Source organism: Equus asinus, chromosome 2 (genome assembly GCF_041296235.1).
Source record: "Equus asinus isolate D_3611 breed Donkey chromosome 2, EquAss-T2T_v2, whole genome shotgun sequence".
Lineage (NCBI taxonomy): Eukaryota > Metazoa > Chordata > Mammalia > Perissodactyla > Equidae > Equus > Equus asinus.
Window position 1 is genome coordinate 150,934,593 of NC_091791.1, and position 20,076 is coordinate 150,954,668.

At 44.3% G+C, this 20,076-nt stretch overlaps 1 protein-coding gene across 9 annotated transcripts in view; it reads right to left on the minus strand.

Annotated features, from left to right (window-relative positions):
- Window positions 1–20,076, minus strand: part of SQOR (sulfide quinone oxidoreductase) — a 44,699-nt gene that overhangs the window by 14,664 nt on the left and 9,959 nt on the right. For 5 of the 9 annotated variants that reach the window (XM_070504488.1, XM_070504486.1, XM_014847023.3 and 2 more), the window contains exons 2-4: window positions 9,742–9,992; window positions 7,101–7,271; window positions 1,689–1,742 (exon numbers count right to left, since the gene is read on the minus strand). In XM_070504488.1, the coding sequence (XP_070360589.1) occupies window positions 1,689–1,742; window positions 7,101–7,271; window positions 9,742–9,975 (459 nt within the window). In that variant the 5' untranslated portion in view covers window positions 9,976–9,992. Of the gene's footprint in view, window positions 1–1,688; window positions 1,743–7,100; window positions 7,272–9,741; window positions 9,993–15,303; window positions 15,640–15,778; window positions 15,916–20,076 lie in introns of those variants that run through there. The other 4 variants (XM_070504489.1, XM_044764954.2, XM_070504490.1 and 1 more) reach the window with 4 other exon arrangements.

A 20,076-nucleotide genomic window follows, 5' to 3' on the forward strand; every position in this document is an offset into this window, starting at 1 on the left:
GTCATTTTAGGGACAGCTGGTCATAAAGGGCAGTTTATGGGCCCTCATCCAATGCAAGTGGCCTCCTGGGGAACTCTGAAGCAGAAGGAGGCAGTGAGGGTCAGAGAAAGAGATGAGATCTGCCTCCCCCTTTGCTGAGCAGGCAGCAAGCAGGTCATCATGCTGCAGAGACTCCATGGAGCCAGTGGAACAGACAGACAGAGACAGGTGGGCAGAGAGGCTGCCTGGGGTCCAAGAGAACTCAGATCGGAAATCCAGCCCTTCTGGAGGCCCATCTACACTCCTACCCTGGAGATCCAGACACCTTGGTATCCCCATCAAATAAATCCCCCTTTTTGTACACTAGCCTGAGTAGTACTTTAGGATCTGCAGTCAAAGAGCACCAAGTAATACAGTAGCCCTGGTAACATTACCTACATCCTCTTAGCCTCAGTTTCCTCATCTGTGGAGTGGAAATAAGAACATCTACCTCACAAGCAGTTGTGAGGAATCAATATTAGATTCCTAGCATGGTCTCTGGCACGCAGTAGAGACTCCATAATAATAGCTACTTTTAAATATTGTTGTTTCTTGGTTTGCTGCAAGAGGTTGCAAATAATTCTCAGCACTGGTCTCTTCCAACAGGCCTCCTCACATGGTACTGGGGCTGCGGGGAGACAGTACCATGGAGATGCGCTGTCTTTGCTGAGGCAACCCTGGTGGGGCTTTTCTTAGAGGCATGGATCTCCCAGAAGTTGTAACTGGCACCTTTCTCTATATTGCCTACTCCACAGTTGGTCGTTCTGTGAGATTCATGACCCATGGCACCAAGACTCAACCTCATCACAATGTTCACACCAATGAATGGCTTCTTTGAACATTCACAGAACACATACCAGGACATTTTTACCACCCTCACCCTGCACATGGCATGATTAGAGTTTTTTAGACAGAAATACACTTCAAGGACCCTTACTGAGCCAGCTCCCCTGGGGCCCTTGCCTGGACCACAGTCCTGCAGTTTGTGACCTGGGTACCACTACACTTTACGTGCTCCAACTGTTTGTGTTATCCACAGTGCCCAACAAGCTTCTGGAAATTGTAATTACTGACTTACTCTGTGATATTTTAGAAAAATAAATTTGAATCTCACAATTGTCTGATAGCATCCAACTTCCTAGCTCAGTGAAAAGGGAGATCTAAGGAACTTCTAAGGTAGCTTTATATGGCATCGAGCATTGCATCAGTCACTTTGTACCAAAAAACCCAGCTTCTACACAACAAAACCCAGACGTCCTCCCAGTCCCTGATGAACGAACGGCTGGTTTTCTACCCTCAAAGTCTGCTTAAGCTTTCACAATCGAAATCTTACTTTCAAAGGAGAATCTCATCTGTAATACAGCCAACTCAGCCCTACATAGAAAAGCAGTTTTCTTGTAAGTGTGGAAAAGGCTGCTGTTTTGCAAGAATCTCTATGAGGGCATGGACATGCTGAACTCTGACCGAAGCTTAGAGCTAAAACATATTATCATTGACAGAATATTAGAGAAGATTTTTTTTTAAACCATAAAAAGACTGCTGAGAAATAAAACTAGAAGAGGGTTTCTTAGGACTCTTTTCTTGTCAAAATGAATATAAAGCAGCTTAATGCAGTGTTTGATCTTGGCCTAAGTAGGCCAGTGTAATAGAGAAGTAGTTTAAAATGGTACCTTCTCATAGTCCAGCTGGATTCCGAGAGCAATGATAAGATATTTGTAGGAGATCTGCAACACAAAACAATCTGATTTTAGACCAAGATCCCAAAAGTGGCCACCCAAGGGTTGACTCAGGCCCCAGACATGTGCGGCCACCACCATGTTTCCATTTCTGAATGTGAATGGCGTGGGGCTGTGGGTGGAGGGCAGGGTGGGAGGGAGGAATGCATGCTCTAGTTTGCCATCGTGCCCACCATTCTCTGTTGCCTCACATCGCACTGCTTTCCAAATATTGTATAACGTGCGTGGCCCCTGAGAGCTTGAGCCTCCTGTGCTTTTACACAGTGGAGAGCGATAGCAAAGAAAGCGCAATTATTTGTGTGGTGCTTGTGTTAACACTTTTTCATCTTGAAGCGTGGGAGAATGACTTCCTAACCTTAAAAGACAATCAACTTTCTTTAAAATGTATGGGGCCATGTGTGAATCCCAAGCAAATCTGACCTGTCATATGGACTGGATCAATATCATAACTGAGAAACTGCTCCTTTGAGGGTTATTGAAAAGGATGTGACATAATGTACCTGACCTTATTTAATGATCTGTTTGGAACTTAAAATTTCCCTCTTTAAATATGGGTATTGTGATTATTCATGCTGAGGGCAAAAGCACCCGTATTTATCATGATGGAAATGTGGGTTTAGGATCAGAAGGAAGACAAGTTGAGGTCAGAAAGCGTAAGCAAGAAGGATGTGAATGAGAAGGACTTGCCTAGAAAACTGGAGGTGGAGAATGATTGTGGTGAAGGTCAGGAGCTCAGAAAGAAGCAACAGGTGGTGACTGCCACAATCTTGTACTAAATGGAGCAGCAGGCTGAGCAGATCACAGTTGAAGAGTGAGGACTCCAAGACCCAAGAGTGCTTGGCTCAGGCTGGGGGGCTAAGGGGAGCAAGCTACTGGAGAGGTCCTGTCCTGAGATCCAGGAGACCAGCTCCAAAGTCACCTCCTCAGTGAGGCCGTCCTATGACTCTATCCCCCTCCCTGCTGGGCCTTCCCAGGAGCTCCCTCAGCACAGTGTACTTGATGCTCTATAGCACTTGTCTATAGGAGTAATGTCTTCCGCACTACATTGTACACTCCAGAGGATGGAGGTTAGGTCTTATTCCTCATATCCCTAGAATCTAACGCAGTCACTAAATTAAAGGGAGGAACTCAGTAATGTTTGTTGGATGGATGGATGGATGGATGGATGCTTTCAGTTGTTTGTGAAATACACCATTTATCAAAGTGGATAGGTAACATACACATCTTCCTCTGTGGGATTTGCCTATCCATAGAGAGCTGGTGCCCTGAAATTCCTTATTCTGCGGGAAATTGTATTGGGCCCATTAAATGGCTGACTGAACTGTGCTGGGTCTTCAAGGTATGTGAGGTCAGAGGTGGCATGGGGTCTGGGGGTGATGATCCACAGGCAAACATATGAACACTGTCAATGAAAAACGCCTTTGGTTTGTTCATGCCTTGAATGTTTTATTAGAGCACAATATTGATTATTTTTAAGGACTAGTAACAGACAAGTTTAAGATTATGAAAACAATCATGAAGGGAGAATAAACCCTAAGGTAGCAAAGAACAAAAAGAAAGCCTCAAGCTTCTTGAATGAGCTCCAGTTTCCAGGCCAGATGATCTAAACTCTAAGGAATTGCAAAAGCTTGTAGACAAGCCTCTTGAGCAATTTGAGCAAAACAGAGAACAGTGCAGACCTTGCCAGAAGGCTAAATATGGGCAAGTATTCCCATTTTATACAGGGCATGGGGGAGGTAAATTCTGACACTAACAACTTAGTAAATGGGATGTTCCTCTATTGCAAAATTCTAGTCTCATCTAGTAAATAGATGTCTCTTAGTAATTTAGAAAAAGAAGAACACCAATATGTGTTCACAGACTGCAAACCTGCTTTCAGTCAGTCAGCAGTCAAGAACTATGCTGGCTCACAGTGGGTCCTCTCCCTTTTTTCATATATTCTTTTAAAGGTAATAACAGCAACATTTCTTGAGTTTTCACCTTGTGCAAGGCACTGCTCTAAGTGCTTTACATGTTTTAATTCATTTAATCCTCACAACAACCTAAGAAGGTAGGTATTATTACTAATCCCATTTTCCAGATAAAGAAACTGAGACACAATTTGCTCACAAATATTTACTGAGCACTTCTATGTGACAGATATTATGCTAGGTCATGGACATACAACATCAAAGGAAGACACAATTCCTACCCCTTCAGGAACTCAGTCTAGTGGGCGAGATGGGCATTACCAGATAACCACACAAATAGTTACTAAATCACAGAATGCTGTGACAGCATGTCTAGGGGGAACCTGACCTAGTCTAGGAGGACAGGGGAGGCTTGCCTGAAGGAGTCACATCTAAGCTAAAGATGAGTAGGGGTTAGCTAGGGGAAGAGGTGAGCACAGCACGTAAAAATGTCCTGGGGAAGAAGGAGCCTGAGGCATTGGAGGAAATAAGAGGAAAGTGTGCTGGAGCAGGAACAAGGGAGAGAGCAGATCCAGATCAGGTCTGGAGAAGGAGCAAGGACCAGTCTCCACAGAGCCTATGGGACACATTCTAGACATATCTCTGGGTCAGGGAAGAGGCATAAACATACTAAAGTCTGGATTCAGCAGTACCTTCAACTCAGTCTTTCACCTTGTGAATAGGATAGAAAAGTGTAAACTAAGAATGGAATGATTTGGTCAATTTAAAAATATTTGCTAAACAATGTTGATTTATGTAAGCTAGGAAAAGCTCTCTAGGGATGTGTTACAGAATTAAAACCTAGAACTTAAATGAAACCATCCTGAATAATGGATAGGGGAAAAAAGCTAACTGGATGACAGAATTGTGAATCCAAAAGATCCAGGCAAGTTGGGAGGAGGAACTAAAACCAACAAGATGATATCTCCCACGAGATGTTATACGCAGACTTCTGATATCTGTCTGTGGAATAATTTCACTTAAAAAATCTTGGAAGAGAGTCCCACCAGCTCTCACCGACTTCTTCCCCAAGCCTAAAACAAGACACTACACCTTTCCCAAGGGTCTAAGCCCTAGCTGTCTAAACAGGGCTCAGAAGTGAGAACACCCATCAGTGCCTCTCACCTTGAGAGATAAGACAAGTTTATGCTCCTTAAGACGAGCAGGAACTCAACCACAGAGGGTCTGAGCTATTCCTGCCATGCAAAAGGGTCTAATCAAGGAGGCAGGCCCTGCAGTACCAAAGGGGGGATGGGTGTCATAAGGCACAAGGCTCCTGGCCCCCTGAGCCAGCAGCACACCAGCAAGGGAAATGAGCCACGAAGCTCAATCTTGTGAATTGAGAACAATCTTGTGTTTAATTCAGTCTGCTCTCCTGGGTACGCTGGGGAAAATAAGGAAGCTCACCAACAGGAGGGAAATAATATATAAAATTTTTTATTTAATTAAAATAACTAAATATGTATGTATGTATGTATGTATTTTAGGATGAAAGAAGTCTGACTTGACAGTGGATCATGTGAAAAAAAAGCCCCCGAGGTTTGAACTGACCTCAAGCCCAGCACGAATCAGCACTGTGGTACATGCTAACTTCACTATATCCCACGGTGGGAGAGAACGGTCCCACTCTCTTCTGGGCTGTTCTGTAGAGTTGCCTACTCTTCCAGGGCCTCTTTCATGGGGGCACTAACAAGCCAGATGACATCTAAAGCAGGGCAGTGAGGGGACTGGAGACCATGAAATATGAGGAAGAGTTGAGGAAAGTGGGGACAGGGGGACAATCTACCTGAAGAATAGATTTACACAGACGATAAGAGCCATCTTCAAATAGCTGAAGGGTTTCTCCACGGAAAAGAGAGAAGACATTCTCTCCTACACCAGAGGAAGGACAAGGAATAAGAAAGGTATTAGGGCCACTAACGCCCTGGGGCCCAAGAGAGAACAAGAAAGAGACTACAGGAAGGTGGGTTCTGACTCGGCAGAGGCGGAACTGCCATATAACCTGTCTGTCTAAAAAAAATCCAGAGGAATCATGTTGTCTGAGACCTCCTGGACTGGGGATGTGTGAATACCAATCCATCTTAAACTGAATACCAATCCATCTTAAACTCCACTCTCGACGCCCATGTGCCCCAATCCTAATTACTCAGCTCTATTTTTTTCTCTTTAATATATATCACCTTCTAACACACTATATAATTTACTTACGATGTCTATTGTTTATTGTATGTCCTCCTCCACTAGAACATAAAACCCAGCATGGTAAGGATTTTTGTCTGTTTTTGCTCACTCATATATCCCTAAAACTGTACCTAGCTTACAGTTGATGCTTAATAAATATTTGTAGAAAAGAGGAAGGAAGGAAGGTAATCTTGATCAGGGTTCAGGGACAGACTACAAACAGTCACTGAACTCCTTGAAATTAGATGCAAAATGTGGTACATGTATGCATTTTTCTAGAGCGGTTTTTATCGGGTGCTCAGAAAGAGCCGTGACCCAAGGAAAGGTTGAGAATGCCCACAGCCAATGAGTCCCTGCCTTGAGGAAGGAGCTGGCCTTGAAAACCTTTCAGATTTCCACCAACTCTCAGATTCTAAAATTCTGTGAAGATGCCAGAGTGCCCAATTTGGAGAGAGAGGAGGAAGGGTATTAAGGTTAATAACACCCTGGAGGCCCAAGAACCACGAGAGCCTGGAACAGGCCAGGTGTTGCATGATGGCTTCGCTGCGGGCCACTGTCCTGGGCTCAGCAGCCGCTGAGGAGGCAGGACGTGGCAGATGGCTTCTAAGCCTGTCTCACCATCCTGCTCTCATCCCCTCAGTCAAACACAAGAGGCAGCAGTTGCTGAAAAACTTTGATCCCTGAGCGGTGATTGTGGGAGGAGACTTCTAGAGGGTGCTGAGCAATTATGAGCCTCCAGCTCCGGCAGCAGCAATTCTCAGCCCTGGCACAAACCTGAGAGTCACTCGGTTCCCTTACAACTCTGGCAGAGTGCCCCCTAGTGTGACTGGGGTGGATATTTTCCAACAGCCCCTTCAGGTAGAGAAGCTTGACTGCTTCAAAGGAAAAAGGAAAGAGATGCCTGCTATTTGAACATGTAGCAGTAGTATTTGTTTAATAAACATTCAGGTGCAAGACACTGTACCTCAAGCAATAGGGCAGATGGTGGGTGTTCAACCACAACTTCCTAGTCGTTCATTTATTAATTCAACATCACTCAGTCCTTCCATCTATCCCATCCTCCATCCACCACACACCCTCCCGTCCCATGTGGTATTCAACATGCACACACACACATATATACCACCCTCCCACCATGAAGCTGTCCAGTTTGATAACCACTGTGCATTTAATACAAGCCCTCAGATTAACAGAACCCAAAGGAACCTGGTGTTACCTCCTTGCCGTTGTCTGTCTGGATGCAGTTCTTGTCTGGGTTCAGCTCAACCACTCTAGCTTTGATCCATTCTACACCGGATGGAATCACACTCACGGTGGGACGGAAGGATGAGGACAACTGTTTGGCACCAGCACCCACCAGCGTCCAGATTGGCTGGTAGAAATGTCTCTGAGAATCAAAGTATTTGGAGATTCATTTCAATTTGATGCTGATCAAAAGGGTCATAGCTAAAGCTTCATGAGCTAGACTCTCAATTACTACCTCCTACCTCTTGGCGCATTGCACAGCAAAGTCTCCAGGTTAGCCCTCCCCAACTCCCTCCCATCCCCCGCCCAGTGATGTCTCCTATTGCGTTAAGCTCTGAAGGGCAGTCACCGACACAAGAATTTTGCCGAGATCATCCAAAAAAGCCATAAACTATCCTTAGTAACCATTGTATTATTTATTGCTGAAAGTTGACTTAGTGTTTAACGTGTACATATTATACATATACACACACATTACGGATACGTTTATGTCCACAGATATAAAGAAAAATTAAGCCCAGCAGCCTAAATATGGTTCCTCAGAAGTTTGTGGGACTATGGTAAGTCTGAAAAATTTACAGCCACTTCTGGGGATCCTTGAGACTTCACTAACTTCCAGCTGGGTTTCCCAGGCCCACGGCGGACCGCGGGCACTCCCTATCAATGCTACCAGGCCCTCTTCTCCATTCTCGGAGCTTTTACATCCAAAGCCAGTGGGCACCATATCCTATCCCATAATGCAACAAATGTCCAAACCTCCACTATTTTCTGGAGTTCTCTTGCTTCAGATGGGCCACTCTTGATCTAAGTTAGTTGTGAAAGTTCTAGACTCAAGAGCAAAAACTAGATTGGTTTAATGGCCTCTGCGAATTCCAGTTGACTCATGGAGTAGACTGCGGGACCAAGAGCTCTCAACATTGCCAAAACGCCTCGAATCAGCTGGACAGAATTGCCAATACCCACAGAGAGGTGAAGAGAACAGAGGAATGGCCTTGCAATGTCCCTAGAGCCAGTGATGGATGTGCTCAAAGAGGAGAGGGGGCAGAGGTCTCCAGTTGTGAGAGCTCAATGATTTCAAGTCCATCTTGAACAGAAAAAGGAATGAAAATACAGGCGAGGATTTTTTCAGACTACGAACAAGCATCAGCTCCAGCAATCGCTAAACCAGACGCAGGAGGGAAAATGCCAAATGCCTGAGCCACTGGCAGTTCCTTCAAGATTCCTGTCCTGCATCTCCTCATGGGGCAGGACAAATGGGATTCTGGCCTCCTGAGTTAAATCCAGTGCCTCAGAGGAGCTCTCGTCTGATGACAAAGAGTAGCCCCTCTGGGAGACCTCCCCATGGGTTAGCTACAACACACCACAGGCCTCCTGATACAGCTCTCAGACCATTGTCGTTTAAAATGTCCCTGAATTAAAGTCACTTTAAAAAGGAAAGTGAGAGAGAGAGCCCTCTACTGTCCTCTCAGATCACAGCATAACAATCAGAGATTGCAACATAGCCCTGGGCAGCCTCATTTGGTACTGGGGAGACTTCTGGAAAAGGATTGTGCCTTTCTTGCCCTCTCCTCCCCACCAAACAGGCACCAGGTCCATTTTACTTTTCCCTCCCAAGGATACAACTCCCAGCTGGTGCACATCTGGTTCCTCGGGAAACATTAGGCAACCCACCAAAGATCTTGAATATTTTTCTGAAGCTTTTGGATAATCCTAAAATGTTTTTCATGAAATAGTGCCTTACCAACACTTCCCAACTTCCCCCCAGGTGTCTGCTGCCTTTTTCTTCCTTATAATCTGTTTATAATCCCCTGTACTTAAATTTCTCAAACCCACTGACACTTTTCCAGAGGCCTCCTCAATGCATCATCCTTTCTCCAGACTGGGACAGCCATAGGAAAGTACAATGGCCACTGATTTTTCTCTGGACATGAGGTGGGAGGTAGAGGATTTTGTGAGTTGAATTGTCTCTCCCCAAAAAGAAATGTTGAAGTCCTAACCTCAGTACCTGTGAATGTGACTTTATTTGGAAGTAGGGTCCTTGCAGATGTAATCAAGTTAAAACGAGGTCATGCTCATTTTACTCATACTCTTGCTCAAAATGAGGATCAGATGAGCCCTACACCCAATGACTGGCGTCCTTATAAGAAGGTCACCTGAAGATACTAGAAACACACAGAGAGAACAGCATGTCAAGATGGAGGCAGACATTGGAGTGATGCCACTCCAAGCCACGGAACCTCAAGGACTGCCCACAACCACAAGAAGCTCGAAGAGAGGCACGAGACAGATTCCCCCTCCCCTCCACCATGGCCCTGCTGACTCCTTGGTTTTGGACTTCTCGCCTCCATAACTGTGAGAGAATGAAAATCTATCTTAAACCACCCAGTTTCTGGTAATTTGTTATGGCAGCCCTAAGAAACTAATCCAGAGAAGAACAGAGAAAGCCAAGAGATCTGTCCTCTCTCTCCCTCCCTCTACCCTCCCCCAATCCCTTTGAGGGCCTGTTTTTTGTGCCCAGAAGGAGAAGCACTAACCTGGGAACATGACAGCACACCCCTAACACAGACACACACATGCGCACACACTCATACACTCAAAAAGAGGAGACTTACCTCACTGGGCTCAACGATGGCCACGTTGTCTGCACCCACTCTCCTCTTCATGCGGGCAGCCATGGAGATCCCACCGCTGCCGCCACCCAGCACCAGCACCTCATAGTAGTTCTTGGCTGCCAGACTGGCTCCTGTGTGCAGCTGAAGTGAGCTGGCCTGCTGAGTGCCCAGCCTGAGGAAGCAAGCAAAGAGCCGAGCACGGGGGCCTGACACCACAGAGACCAGGGGGGTCATCTTCAGGCTGGATCAGACTAGAAAGGAACAGATAAGGCTATGAGTCAGGAAGGGACCACTATGAGACCAAAGCATTTTCTTTTTGGGAGGAAGGGGAGGCTGGCATCTGGCCAGCTCCAGTTGGTGCCCACCATCTCACTTCAAGACCACCTTCCCATCTGGCTGTGGTTCCAAAGTGTCCTGAGAGTGTTCAGTTGATAACTAACAATCGGCTAAGCTCTCCCTTTCTCCATTTCTCCCTTTCCGCCTTTCAGGACATCTAGGACTTTCTTTGAACGAAGTAAGCCTTACTTTTTAAGTTCTTTCTATTTATTTCTCTATACCATCCTTGTCCACCCAAAAACTCTAGGGCATCATGTGGTTGTATCCAGCTGTCACCCATTCTCCTCTCAGGCACACTCTATCTTTGGCTTTTCAATCCATCAAAGATGTACGAGTCTGCAGATAGAGACCTGTACAATCTCTTGCTATCAAGGGCTCCTAAGACTTTGCTGAAACAGAAATAGTCCAGCAAGAAACCCACATTCTGCAACCCAGAGTTCAGACCAAGGTAATCAGGGCCCAGAGTCTCCTAGCTTTGCTTGCCCAGGGACACTCAATTTAATCAAATCACTGGTGACAGAAATACAAGCAAAGGCCCTCCACACCTTTGACAATTTCAACCAGATGATAAAAAAGCCATAAAAGGAGCCCTACCTGGTATCATTAAGTTATATTTTATGTAAAGAATATGCACATGCTGCTAACCAGTCTTTTATTATATCCAATTCAGTAAACAATCTTCCCTTAATAGTTCCTCTGAGAGAGACACTTTACCTCTAGGAAAACGGGTTTCTGCTCTGAGCACTCAGTGCTTTGGCAATGAGGAAATAAAGGCTTCTCAGAAACTGGCCTTGGCTCACCCCATCCATAGAACTGGCTTTATATCTTGGATATACCATCTACTTGCATAATTTGGAGGGCCCAGATGCAAAATATCTCCCTCTCTGGGTATTACAGCGTCCAGATTCCACCATCAAGTTCAGTCCTTTGGGTTCAACAAAGCTCCAGCAACCCTTTATTGAAATGCAAGTACCCAGCTGAAGGATAACACTTCTTGCTGCTAAGGTCACTCACTTCTTAACAGGAATGATTTAATTACATGCATTTCCCCCTACTAGAGGAGAGGAAGCCTACATGAGGGGATTAGAGGAAGCTGAGAGGGGAAAAAGGCTATGAAAGGAAGAAGGAAAGGTCCTGGGGGAGGGAGAAATGACTGGGAGGAGGAGGAGGAGCCAGAGTGCTGATTTCAATCAGGATTAACTCTATTCCAGTGTTTTGGCACCCCGACAACCTCCTCAATATTTCAGATCTGAGAAGCGACCCTGAGCTGTGGGGAGGGAACATGGGGGCCCCCAGTAAGCAGGACAAGCTTGTACATTGTTGCCACAAGTTTAAAATCAATATGAATCTTCTAGAAAAGAACATTTCTCATCCTTTGACCCTGCATTTCCACTTCTGGGACTCTTGTCTTTTAAGACTCAAGAAGACAAACCTTTGCAAAGATATTTCTCATATATTCAGTCATAATATAGTCAGCCCTCAGCTAACTGGTTTGAGGATTGGATCTGATTACAGCCTGGTTACAGAAAAATGTAGGCTCCACACTGGCCAAGGAAGGCTCAAGTTCCAGAGTGTTTTAACCAAGCTTAATTTATGATTACTTCAACTGAATATTGGGGGAGGGGCAGAGATAGCAGTCTGAATGTTGAAACTTTGGGGAAAGGTTAAGTAAAATACGGTTACACAAAATTATATAAAGACTATTGTAGGGGCACTAGGCAGCATGCCCCCCTTTAAAACCATGTGTCCTTGAGGCTCCTTGTCTGGGCTACGTGCCAGCACTCAGGATAATAGTCCTGGGGTTGGTTAACCCAGCCACTTTCTTGTGGGCTAGTTAGCACAAAGATCCTCATGGTCTGAGGGAACATGGAGGCCCTCCAGGGGGGCTCTGGTCCTTGGAATGCAGGTGAGACAGGGACAGTCTCCCTTGGCAAGCGGGCAGCCTTTGTTCCTCTGCCTACTTAAGCCAGCTTCTCTCAGAGGGCAGTAGCAGGTGCACATTTCCTGTCCAGCTGGCCACCACTGGATCTTCCCTGTAAGTAACTCCCAATAAACCCATATGTCTCATTTGCTGTCTCTGGGTCTTTTCTTTGGTCTCTCGGCAACCTATTGTGCACTGCTCACCCAGCTGGGCATGTGGCGGAACAACTATATAAAAGACTATATAAGTCTTTTAAAATTATGTTTACAAAAAGCCTATAAATTTTTTGTGTTATGATCACTAAATACAATATGAACTCAACTATGTCAGAGAAAATGCATTTAAAAACAGATAGCAAAATGCTGACACTGGGTACGTGGTTTTCTCTGGGTTTTAGAATAAGAGGTGATCTTGATTTCTTCTGCTTTTCTGTATTTTATTAAATTTCTACTATATACATATATATTAATATTATAATAAAATCTATTTTGATCATAATCACTAACATATATTAAGTCTTTTACATAGTATTTAATTTGCAAGTTGGCTGCCATTATCATTCCCATTTTACAGACAATAAAACCAAGGCAAGGAGCAGTCAAATGACTCCCTCAAGGTCATACATCCTGTAAGCTGTAGACTGATTTGAACCCAGGCATTCTGGTGCCAGAGGCTCTATGTTAAACCACTACACTCTACTATCTCTGTGATCTTTATCAACAACAGAACAATGCTAATATGTTAATGTTAAATGGAAAATATATATTCTTTTTCTCCACACTTCCCAGAAAAGGGAAACCATTTTTCATGGTACTAACACTTAAATATTAGCAATGTTTTGCTATAACTATAATTGATTTTTTTCCTCTTCTTTGTGTGTGCTTTTCTCAAGTTTTCTTTAATGAATTCTACATTTTAAATTTTAAAAACCACTCAGTTTGATTTTTTTTGTTTTTTTTTTTATGGTTGAGGAGCAGAGGAAATCACCAAGCAGGATGGTAGGGAAGGAAGAAGATATTTTATGGTGGATAGAAAGCCATCACATCCTGCCTTTCTAAACGTCCACAGAATGACAGAATCACAGCAAAACTCCTCACTTCCCAGAAAAGGGAGCCCACTTTTTCATGGTCCCGACACTACATCTTAAGCCCATGGAAAGAGTTAAAAAACAAGGATCTAGAAGGAGGCCTGGCTAAGCTTCCGGTTTCCTGCCACTCCATCGAGTCTACTTCACCCCTGAGTTCCCTTTCAGCCTAAGACCCCATGATCCCTCTCTTGAAAGAGGAAGCACTGGGGCTGGCCTTGTGGCATAATAGTTATGTTCACATGCTCTACTTCAGTGGCCTGTGGTTTGCGGGTTCGGATCCCATGCGCAGATGTAACCACTGCTCATCAAGCCATGCTGTGGCAGGCGTCCCATATATAAAATAGAGGAAGATGGGCACAGGTGTTATCAGGGCTAATCTTCCTCAAAAAAAATAAATAATAAAAATAAAAAATAGTTAATAAATAAAAAGAAAGAGGAAGAATTTTTGCAAATATTTCCCACATTCAGCCAAGGAGGTTAGTTCTGTTTGCTTCAGGCCTATTTCTGGATTCAATATTTACAAACACAAAGTCCTTTGAATCAGTTTCATCAACTTCATTAATAACAGTCATCAAGCAGAATGTCTTGCCCTTGGAGTCGTCAGCTGTGAACTATAAACAATAATTTCAAAAACACAAAAGACTGTTAGAAGAAAAGTTCCAAGTGTCAAAACACCTGAAAATCTCAATGACACTCTCATTCTAACAATGTAACAGCATCTAAACATCCAGATCAGAAAAAACCAGAACCATAATCTAATGCTATTTGTGGAGAAGGTGGGGCATGATACAAAGCCAAAGATAGAAACAACCCAGGGCAATAATGCATAATCATAATTTTGTAATATCCCACTTTGGAACTGCAGTACAATAAAATACATATATAGAGAGAGAAATTTGGTCTTTGTCCCCTGCTCCTAGCACAAAGCTCTCTGTAATACCTTTGGAATTTCCTAAATGATAGGAGTTATTTGTTATTCAATAACATATAATAATTTTGAGCCCCGTTCAACCATACTGGAGTTTATGTTAATGAAGTGACTCAGAGTGGGACCCTAGATAGCTTCAGGATGGAGACTGGTCACCAGAAAGACCAAACATGTGATTAGAGGGTTGGAACTTTCAGCCTTACTGGAGATTGAATTCTATAAAAACTCTTGAACAGCAAGATTCTGAAAACTTCCGAGTTGGTGAGCACACTGAAGTGCTGGGAGGGTGGCACCGCATACTCACCAAGGGCATGAAAGTTCTGTGCCACCTCACCCCTCATACACCGCTCTATGTGTCTCTTCCATTTGGCAGTTCCTGATCCTTTATAACAAACTGTTATAGCAAAGTGTTTTCCTGAGTTCTATGAGTCATTCTAGCAAATTATCAGACCTGAGGGAGAATCCTAGGAACCCCCAAATTTGCAGTCAACCAGACAGAAATATGGGTCACCTGGGACCCGATTTGCAGCTGGCATCTGAAGTGGAGGCATTCTTGTGTGTCTGAGCACTTAATCTGTGGGGTCTAGTTACTGCTGGGGGTTATCGTCAGTATTAAATTGAATTATTGGTCATCCGGTTGGTGTCGGAGAACTGGTTGTGTCGGAAAAATCATACATTTGGTGACACGAGTAGTATCAGAAAATATCACTCAAGGAACCAATCAGAATTTCTGACACTGACCTAAATCAAGTCTATAGCAACAACCGAAAAAACAGACAAATTGAAGGAAGCAACGGTCACACAATCTGAACCACAAGACGAAAAGAAAGAAAACAAAGGCCAAACTTGACCCTGCAGTCAGCAGATTAGAACAGAAAACCAACAAAATAACTAAGGAGTATAAATCTAATATGACTTTGTAGTTTCCCTAGAAGCTAGCCTGAAACATATGTACTTGATAGGTTAAGAAAGAAGAATTAACTATCAATAATTCCAAAGAAGGCAGCCACTTTCTCTCCACATTCTTACAAGGTGAAACACACATACTTTTAAAATCAATAAATAAGGCAAATTTAACTTTCATTTAACAAGTGGCCATGCAATACATTTTATAATTACATAATACTATGCCCCTAAATTGGATGAAAAGTCCTCAATTAATCCTAAATCAATTGAGTGCCTCCTTCAAAGGATCAAAACAAATGCTTTGCTCTCCCTGTGATCTAACTGGAGAAGTAAAATCCATGCTGACTGAAAGATAAGACAGCCTCCCAGGCATCTCCTACTCACATCACTGGCTGCTGGCTCCAGGCCCTGGTCCAGACAAGTCTTAGAGGCCCCACACTTTCCCACAGCAGGCTCTTCCTGGACAGGCAGTCCAGATCGCCCGTGTCAAAATCTCCTTAATCTTGGGTAATGTGACATGCTACTCACTGGGTGTCAGCTAGGACACCTGGCAGAGTTCAAAGAGAGCTGGCCCATAAGCAAGGATTATTCAGAGCATTTTTAATGAAAGATCCATCAGGCCAGCAAGACCTGTAGTCAACCTCTCAGCTATTTTGCTCTTGAGGAAACAGTGGGCCTTTGTATGGTTCGCAGTTGTTTTCTCTCAAGCCTACACCAGGCAGGACCCTCTTTGCTTTCGGTTTCAATAACCACAAAGCCAACTTTTAACATATTACCTTCGTAGAACACTTCCAACATCAAAGAGGAAAACAGACAACCAAGAGCCTCCAGTTCTCACCACCCACTCCCTTCCTCTTACCTAACCTCTCTGCCTCCGGTTTCCCTGGACCAAGGTTACTCTGAGCTGTTCTGTCTTGATGGTCTGGATCCCTGTGGGCTCCAATCTCAGAGACACAAGTGAGTCTTGACTACACAGTACAGGCTGGGCTTTCACCTAGTGCCCAGGTGGTGAGACTGCTGGAAGGCCCCTCCACTAGCTCCTCCCCTTTCTGGGCCTATTAAATTAAATCAGGTGTAAGGCTTCATCAGTTACAGCTCTCAGCCAAATTACCAGAAGGCAGAACTTGATAGGAAAAAGTAGGGAGAACCTGTCATAATAATAATAGCTAACATTTACAGAGTGTGACTCGTTGTACTTTACTTATGCTGTCTCAGAGACTCCTTACAATAACTTTGTAAAAAGGGGTGTTAGTATCCCCATTGTACAGATGGGAAAATTGAGATTTAACATAAGGTTAGAGAACTTGCCTAAGCCCACATCACTAATTTAAGCAGCAGAATTTAATTCAAACTGACTCCTCAATTGAGTTCTCACAGCATTAGACCTAAGAAATAATTCAGGAAAAATGCCTACCAGCTAAATTTTATCTACATTCCTTTTTTTTTTTTTAAGATTGGCTCTCAGCTAACATCTATTGCCAATCTTTCTTTTTTTTCTTTCTCCCCAAAGCCCCCCAGTACATAGTTGTATATTCTAGTGATGGGTCCTTCTAGTTCTGCTATGTGGGACACTGCCTTGGCATGGCTTGAAGAGCAGTGCTAGGTCTGTGCCAGGATCCGAACCTGCAAAACCCTGGGCCACCAAAGCAGAGCACATAAACTTAATCACTTGGCCATGGGACTGACCCCTACATTCAAATTTAAAATAGTTTATGCCACATGGAGTGGGGTGGAAGGGTATGGTATTAAATTTTAGTTTATAAGCAAATTAAAAGAAAAGATTTTAGGTTTTTTGAGGGAGAGGCAAGGTAAAATAATAGTATTGATATACAATTTTTTCCCCTTTGGTGAGGAAGACTGGCCCTAAGCTAACATCTGTGCCAATCTTCCTCTATTTTGTATGTGGGTCACCACCACAGCATGGCTTGATGAGCAGTGCAGGTCCAAGCCCAGGATCTGAACCCTCGAACTCTGGGCCACCGAAGCACAGCAAGCAAACTTAACCACTACACCACCAGGCAGCCCCAATGATATAATTTTTTAAGAGCCTTTATCTTTTAGAAATGCTGGGATTCTTACAGTCGAAATGATTTGGAATTTGATTGAAAATCTTACAGGAAGTGGAGTAGGTGGGAAATGTAGATGACACAAGATTGGCCATGAGTTGATAATAATTTGAAGCCAACTGATGGATTTATATGGGCATTCCTTGTGGTAGTGTATTTTTGTATATACTGAAACGTTTCCCCAATAAAAAGTTAAAACGAATGAATGAAATGGCAAAAGAAAAAACCAAAAACCAGGGTGTCAGAGTGGACATTGGCTTTGCTCTTCAGTCACTGAAATGTTAAGCTCTGGGCACAATTATGTCAAGTAATAGCAAGATAATAGAAGTACAAGTAACAGCAGCACAATTTCAATACTTCCCTCCCATGTGCAGAGAGCTTTACACTTAACAAGGCCCACACCTGAGCCACACTGGAGGTCTTGATACCACTTTACAAATGGGGAAACTGAGGCTCAGAGAGGCAAAGTGATCTTCCAAAGGTCACACAATGAGTCAGCAGTAGGGCCAGAGCTACAATGAGTCCTTTCTGTGAACAGCAACTTTTTCTGAATGCTCTTTGAAGCAGCAATTCAAGGAGGAAAAAATCTTCTGGTCTGGACTTTCTCCCAACTCCGCATCTCAGGACAGCCTCATTGCTAGGCTGGGCACCGCGCAAGAGTTCTGCAACCCCAAGTGGCCCCACACGTCATCTCCCAGAGGGGCTGGCCTCCAGGCAGGGGCAGATCCAGGTTTTATGAGCACTGAAGTCTATACAATTTGAGGATCCAAAATTACAAACATAAAATTAGATACAATAGTTAATATCAATTTTCAGTGAGAAAATAAATCACAGTAAATGTCTGGATCCTGAGGTCTCCTTTAGGCAGTTTATCAGAAATACAAGCACAGAATTGCTTCCTGGTCACAACCTGGCTACCCCTCCCCGCCTGGAATCCCCGCACCCACAGGGGCCTGTGCGAGAGAGGCCAGGAAGCTTAAACTTCATTTGTTTCTGGGTAAATCCCCCTTAGTGCCCTCCCACCCCTCTGGGACTTGCTGAACTTGCCGGCCCCTCCTTCTACCAGTCCTGAGCTTTGCCAATCCCCTCCATCCCTCCCCAACATAAATGGCTACTTTGGACAATCCAAAGCTGGATCCTGATCCTAACTGTAAAACTGGCTCATCGCTGCCCCACCCCAGACTCCCATGTTCCAAGCCCCGTGCTAGATGCTTCAGGTACATACCATCCCCATTTTACAACTGAAAAAAGTAAGGCTGCAAGGACACTGGTTACATCCTCAAGGCCACACTGCCAGTAAAGGACAAAACCAGGTGGAGGAGATAGAAAAAGATGAGGGAGGGAACCGAAGCAAACATCATCACTTCTCTGTTACATGGCGGACACTCCCGGGAATTGGCTCACACAGTTATGGAGGCTGACAAGTCCCGAGATCTGCAGTCAGCAAGCTGGAGACCTGGGAGAGTCAGAGGTGCAGTTTCCATGAAAGCTCAGCGGGTTCAAGACCCAGGAAGGGCTGATGTTTCAGTTCGAGTATAAAGGCAGGAGAAAACCAATGTCCCAGCTCAAGGCAGTCAGGCAGACGGATTCTCTCTCAGTCACGGGACGGTCAGGCTTTTTGTTCTGTTCAGACCTTCAACTGATGGGATGAGGCTGCCCACACTGGGGAGGGCCATCCGCTTTACCGATTCCTCTGGAAACATCCGTATAGACACACCCAGAATAATGTTTGACCAAATATCTGGGAACCTCGTGACTCAGTCACGTTGACACGTAAAATTAACCTTCACACCCTCTGCCTTAAACTATAAAAGGGCAGGTCCAAATCTGGAAAAATCTCAGGAAGGGAACTGTTACTCTGATCAGATTAGTACCACTTTGGATGCCAAGAAAATGCCAAGCCTTGCCCCATAAATGCTATGGTTCCTGAGATGATCTCATCTTAAGCTGAAGTACATGCAGGTAAAGGATGTGGTCATATTCGTGACACTTATCAATGGCACTGGATTAGACACTTCATGGAAGCTTCCTGGAGATTTTTCGAGTCCTATTGTACTGATCATGTTTTCAGTTTTCTGATTTTATGATTTGACATTTGGGGGCTTTGTTAATCCTAAAGAGATGGCCTTTCCCAGGGTTAGCTAACTGCTAAAGATAGTAAACAACTTGTCTGAGACTATACCCTTGAAAAGTCATCCAACCAACCCAGAGCCCATACTTGAACCCCCTCCTCCTGGGGCCAGACATCAGACAACTAAGGCAGTCCTTTCACCACAGAGCCCAGTAAAATTACTCAAATTGGCCAATCCCAAACCTGGTCAGCCTGTTCCCCCTACCTCATGAAACCACAATGCAGGTTTGTCACGCTTTCCCCTCAATTTTTCTGCCTCCCGACCAACCTGGGTGCTTCCCTGTGTGGCCCCACACCTTATGTTCCTGAGGAACTCAGAGTAAAACCTTCCTCCACAGGAGTCACCTCCTGATGTGCTGGCCTCACCATCCCTGATTAAAGCAAATCCCAGGCAGGTTCTAATACACCTACATTTAAAAGCATTCACCAACTGTTGAGTCAGATGGAAGATTTTACATGTTTAACAAATTTTGGCTCTGCTCCTTCTCCTTACATATCCGCTGAACTGTCAGGCGGCATTTAAAAAGCGATTTAATTACATATTACTTTCGAATGTTATAATTATGTGGGTGAGTAGTCCAAATTTTTGCAACTAAATAACATAGCTACAGTATGATTTTTTAATGCGATGATGACTCTGGAAGAATACAGCATCAGGCCTGCCTTTCCTTTGTCACACACTCTATCAGCTGCTGTACTGAAACCTGAGCTATCTTCTCCATGAAGGAAAGTTCTCACATCTCTTTTATCCATTTAACCTTGATGAAGTGGAAGTGTTGGGGCCAACCAGTGGCACAGTGGTTAAGTTCGCACCTTCTGCTTCGGCAGCCCGGGGTTCGCCGGTTCAGATCCTGGGTGGGGATCTACCCACCACTCGACAAGCCATGCTGTGGCAGGCGTCCCACATATAAAGTAGAGGAAGATGGGCACAGATGTTAGCTCAGGGCCAGTCTGCCTCAG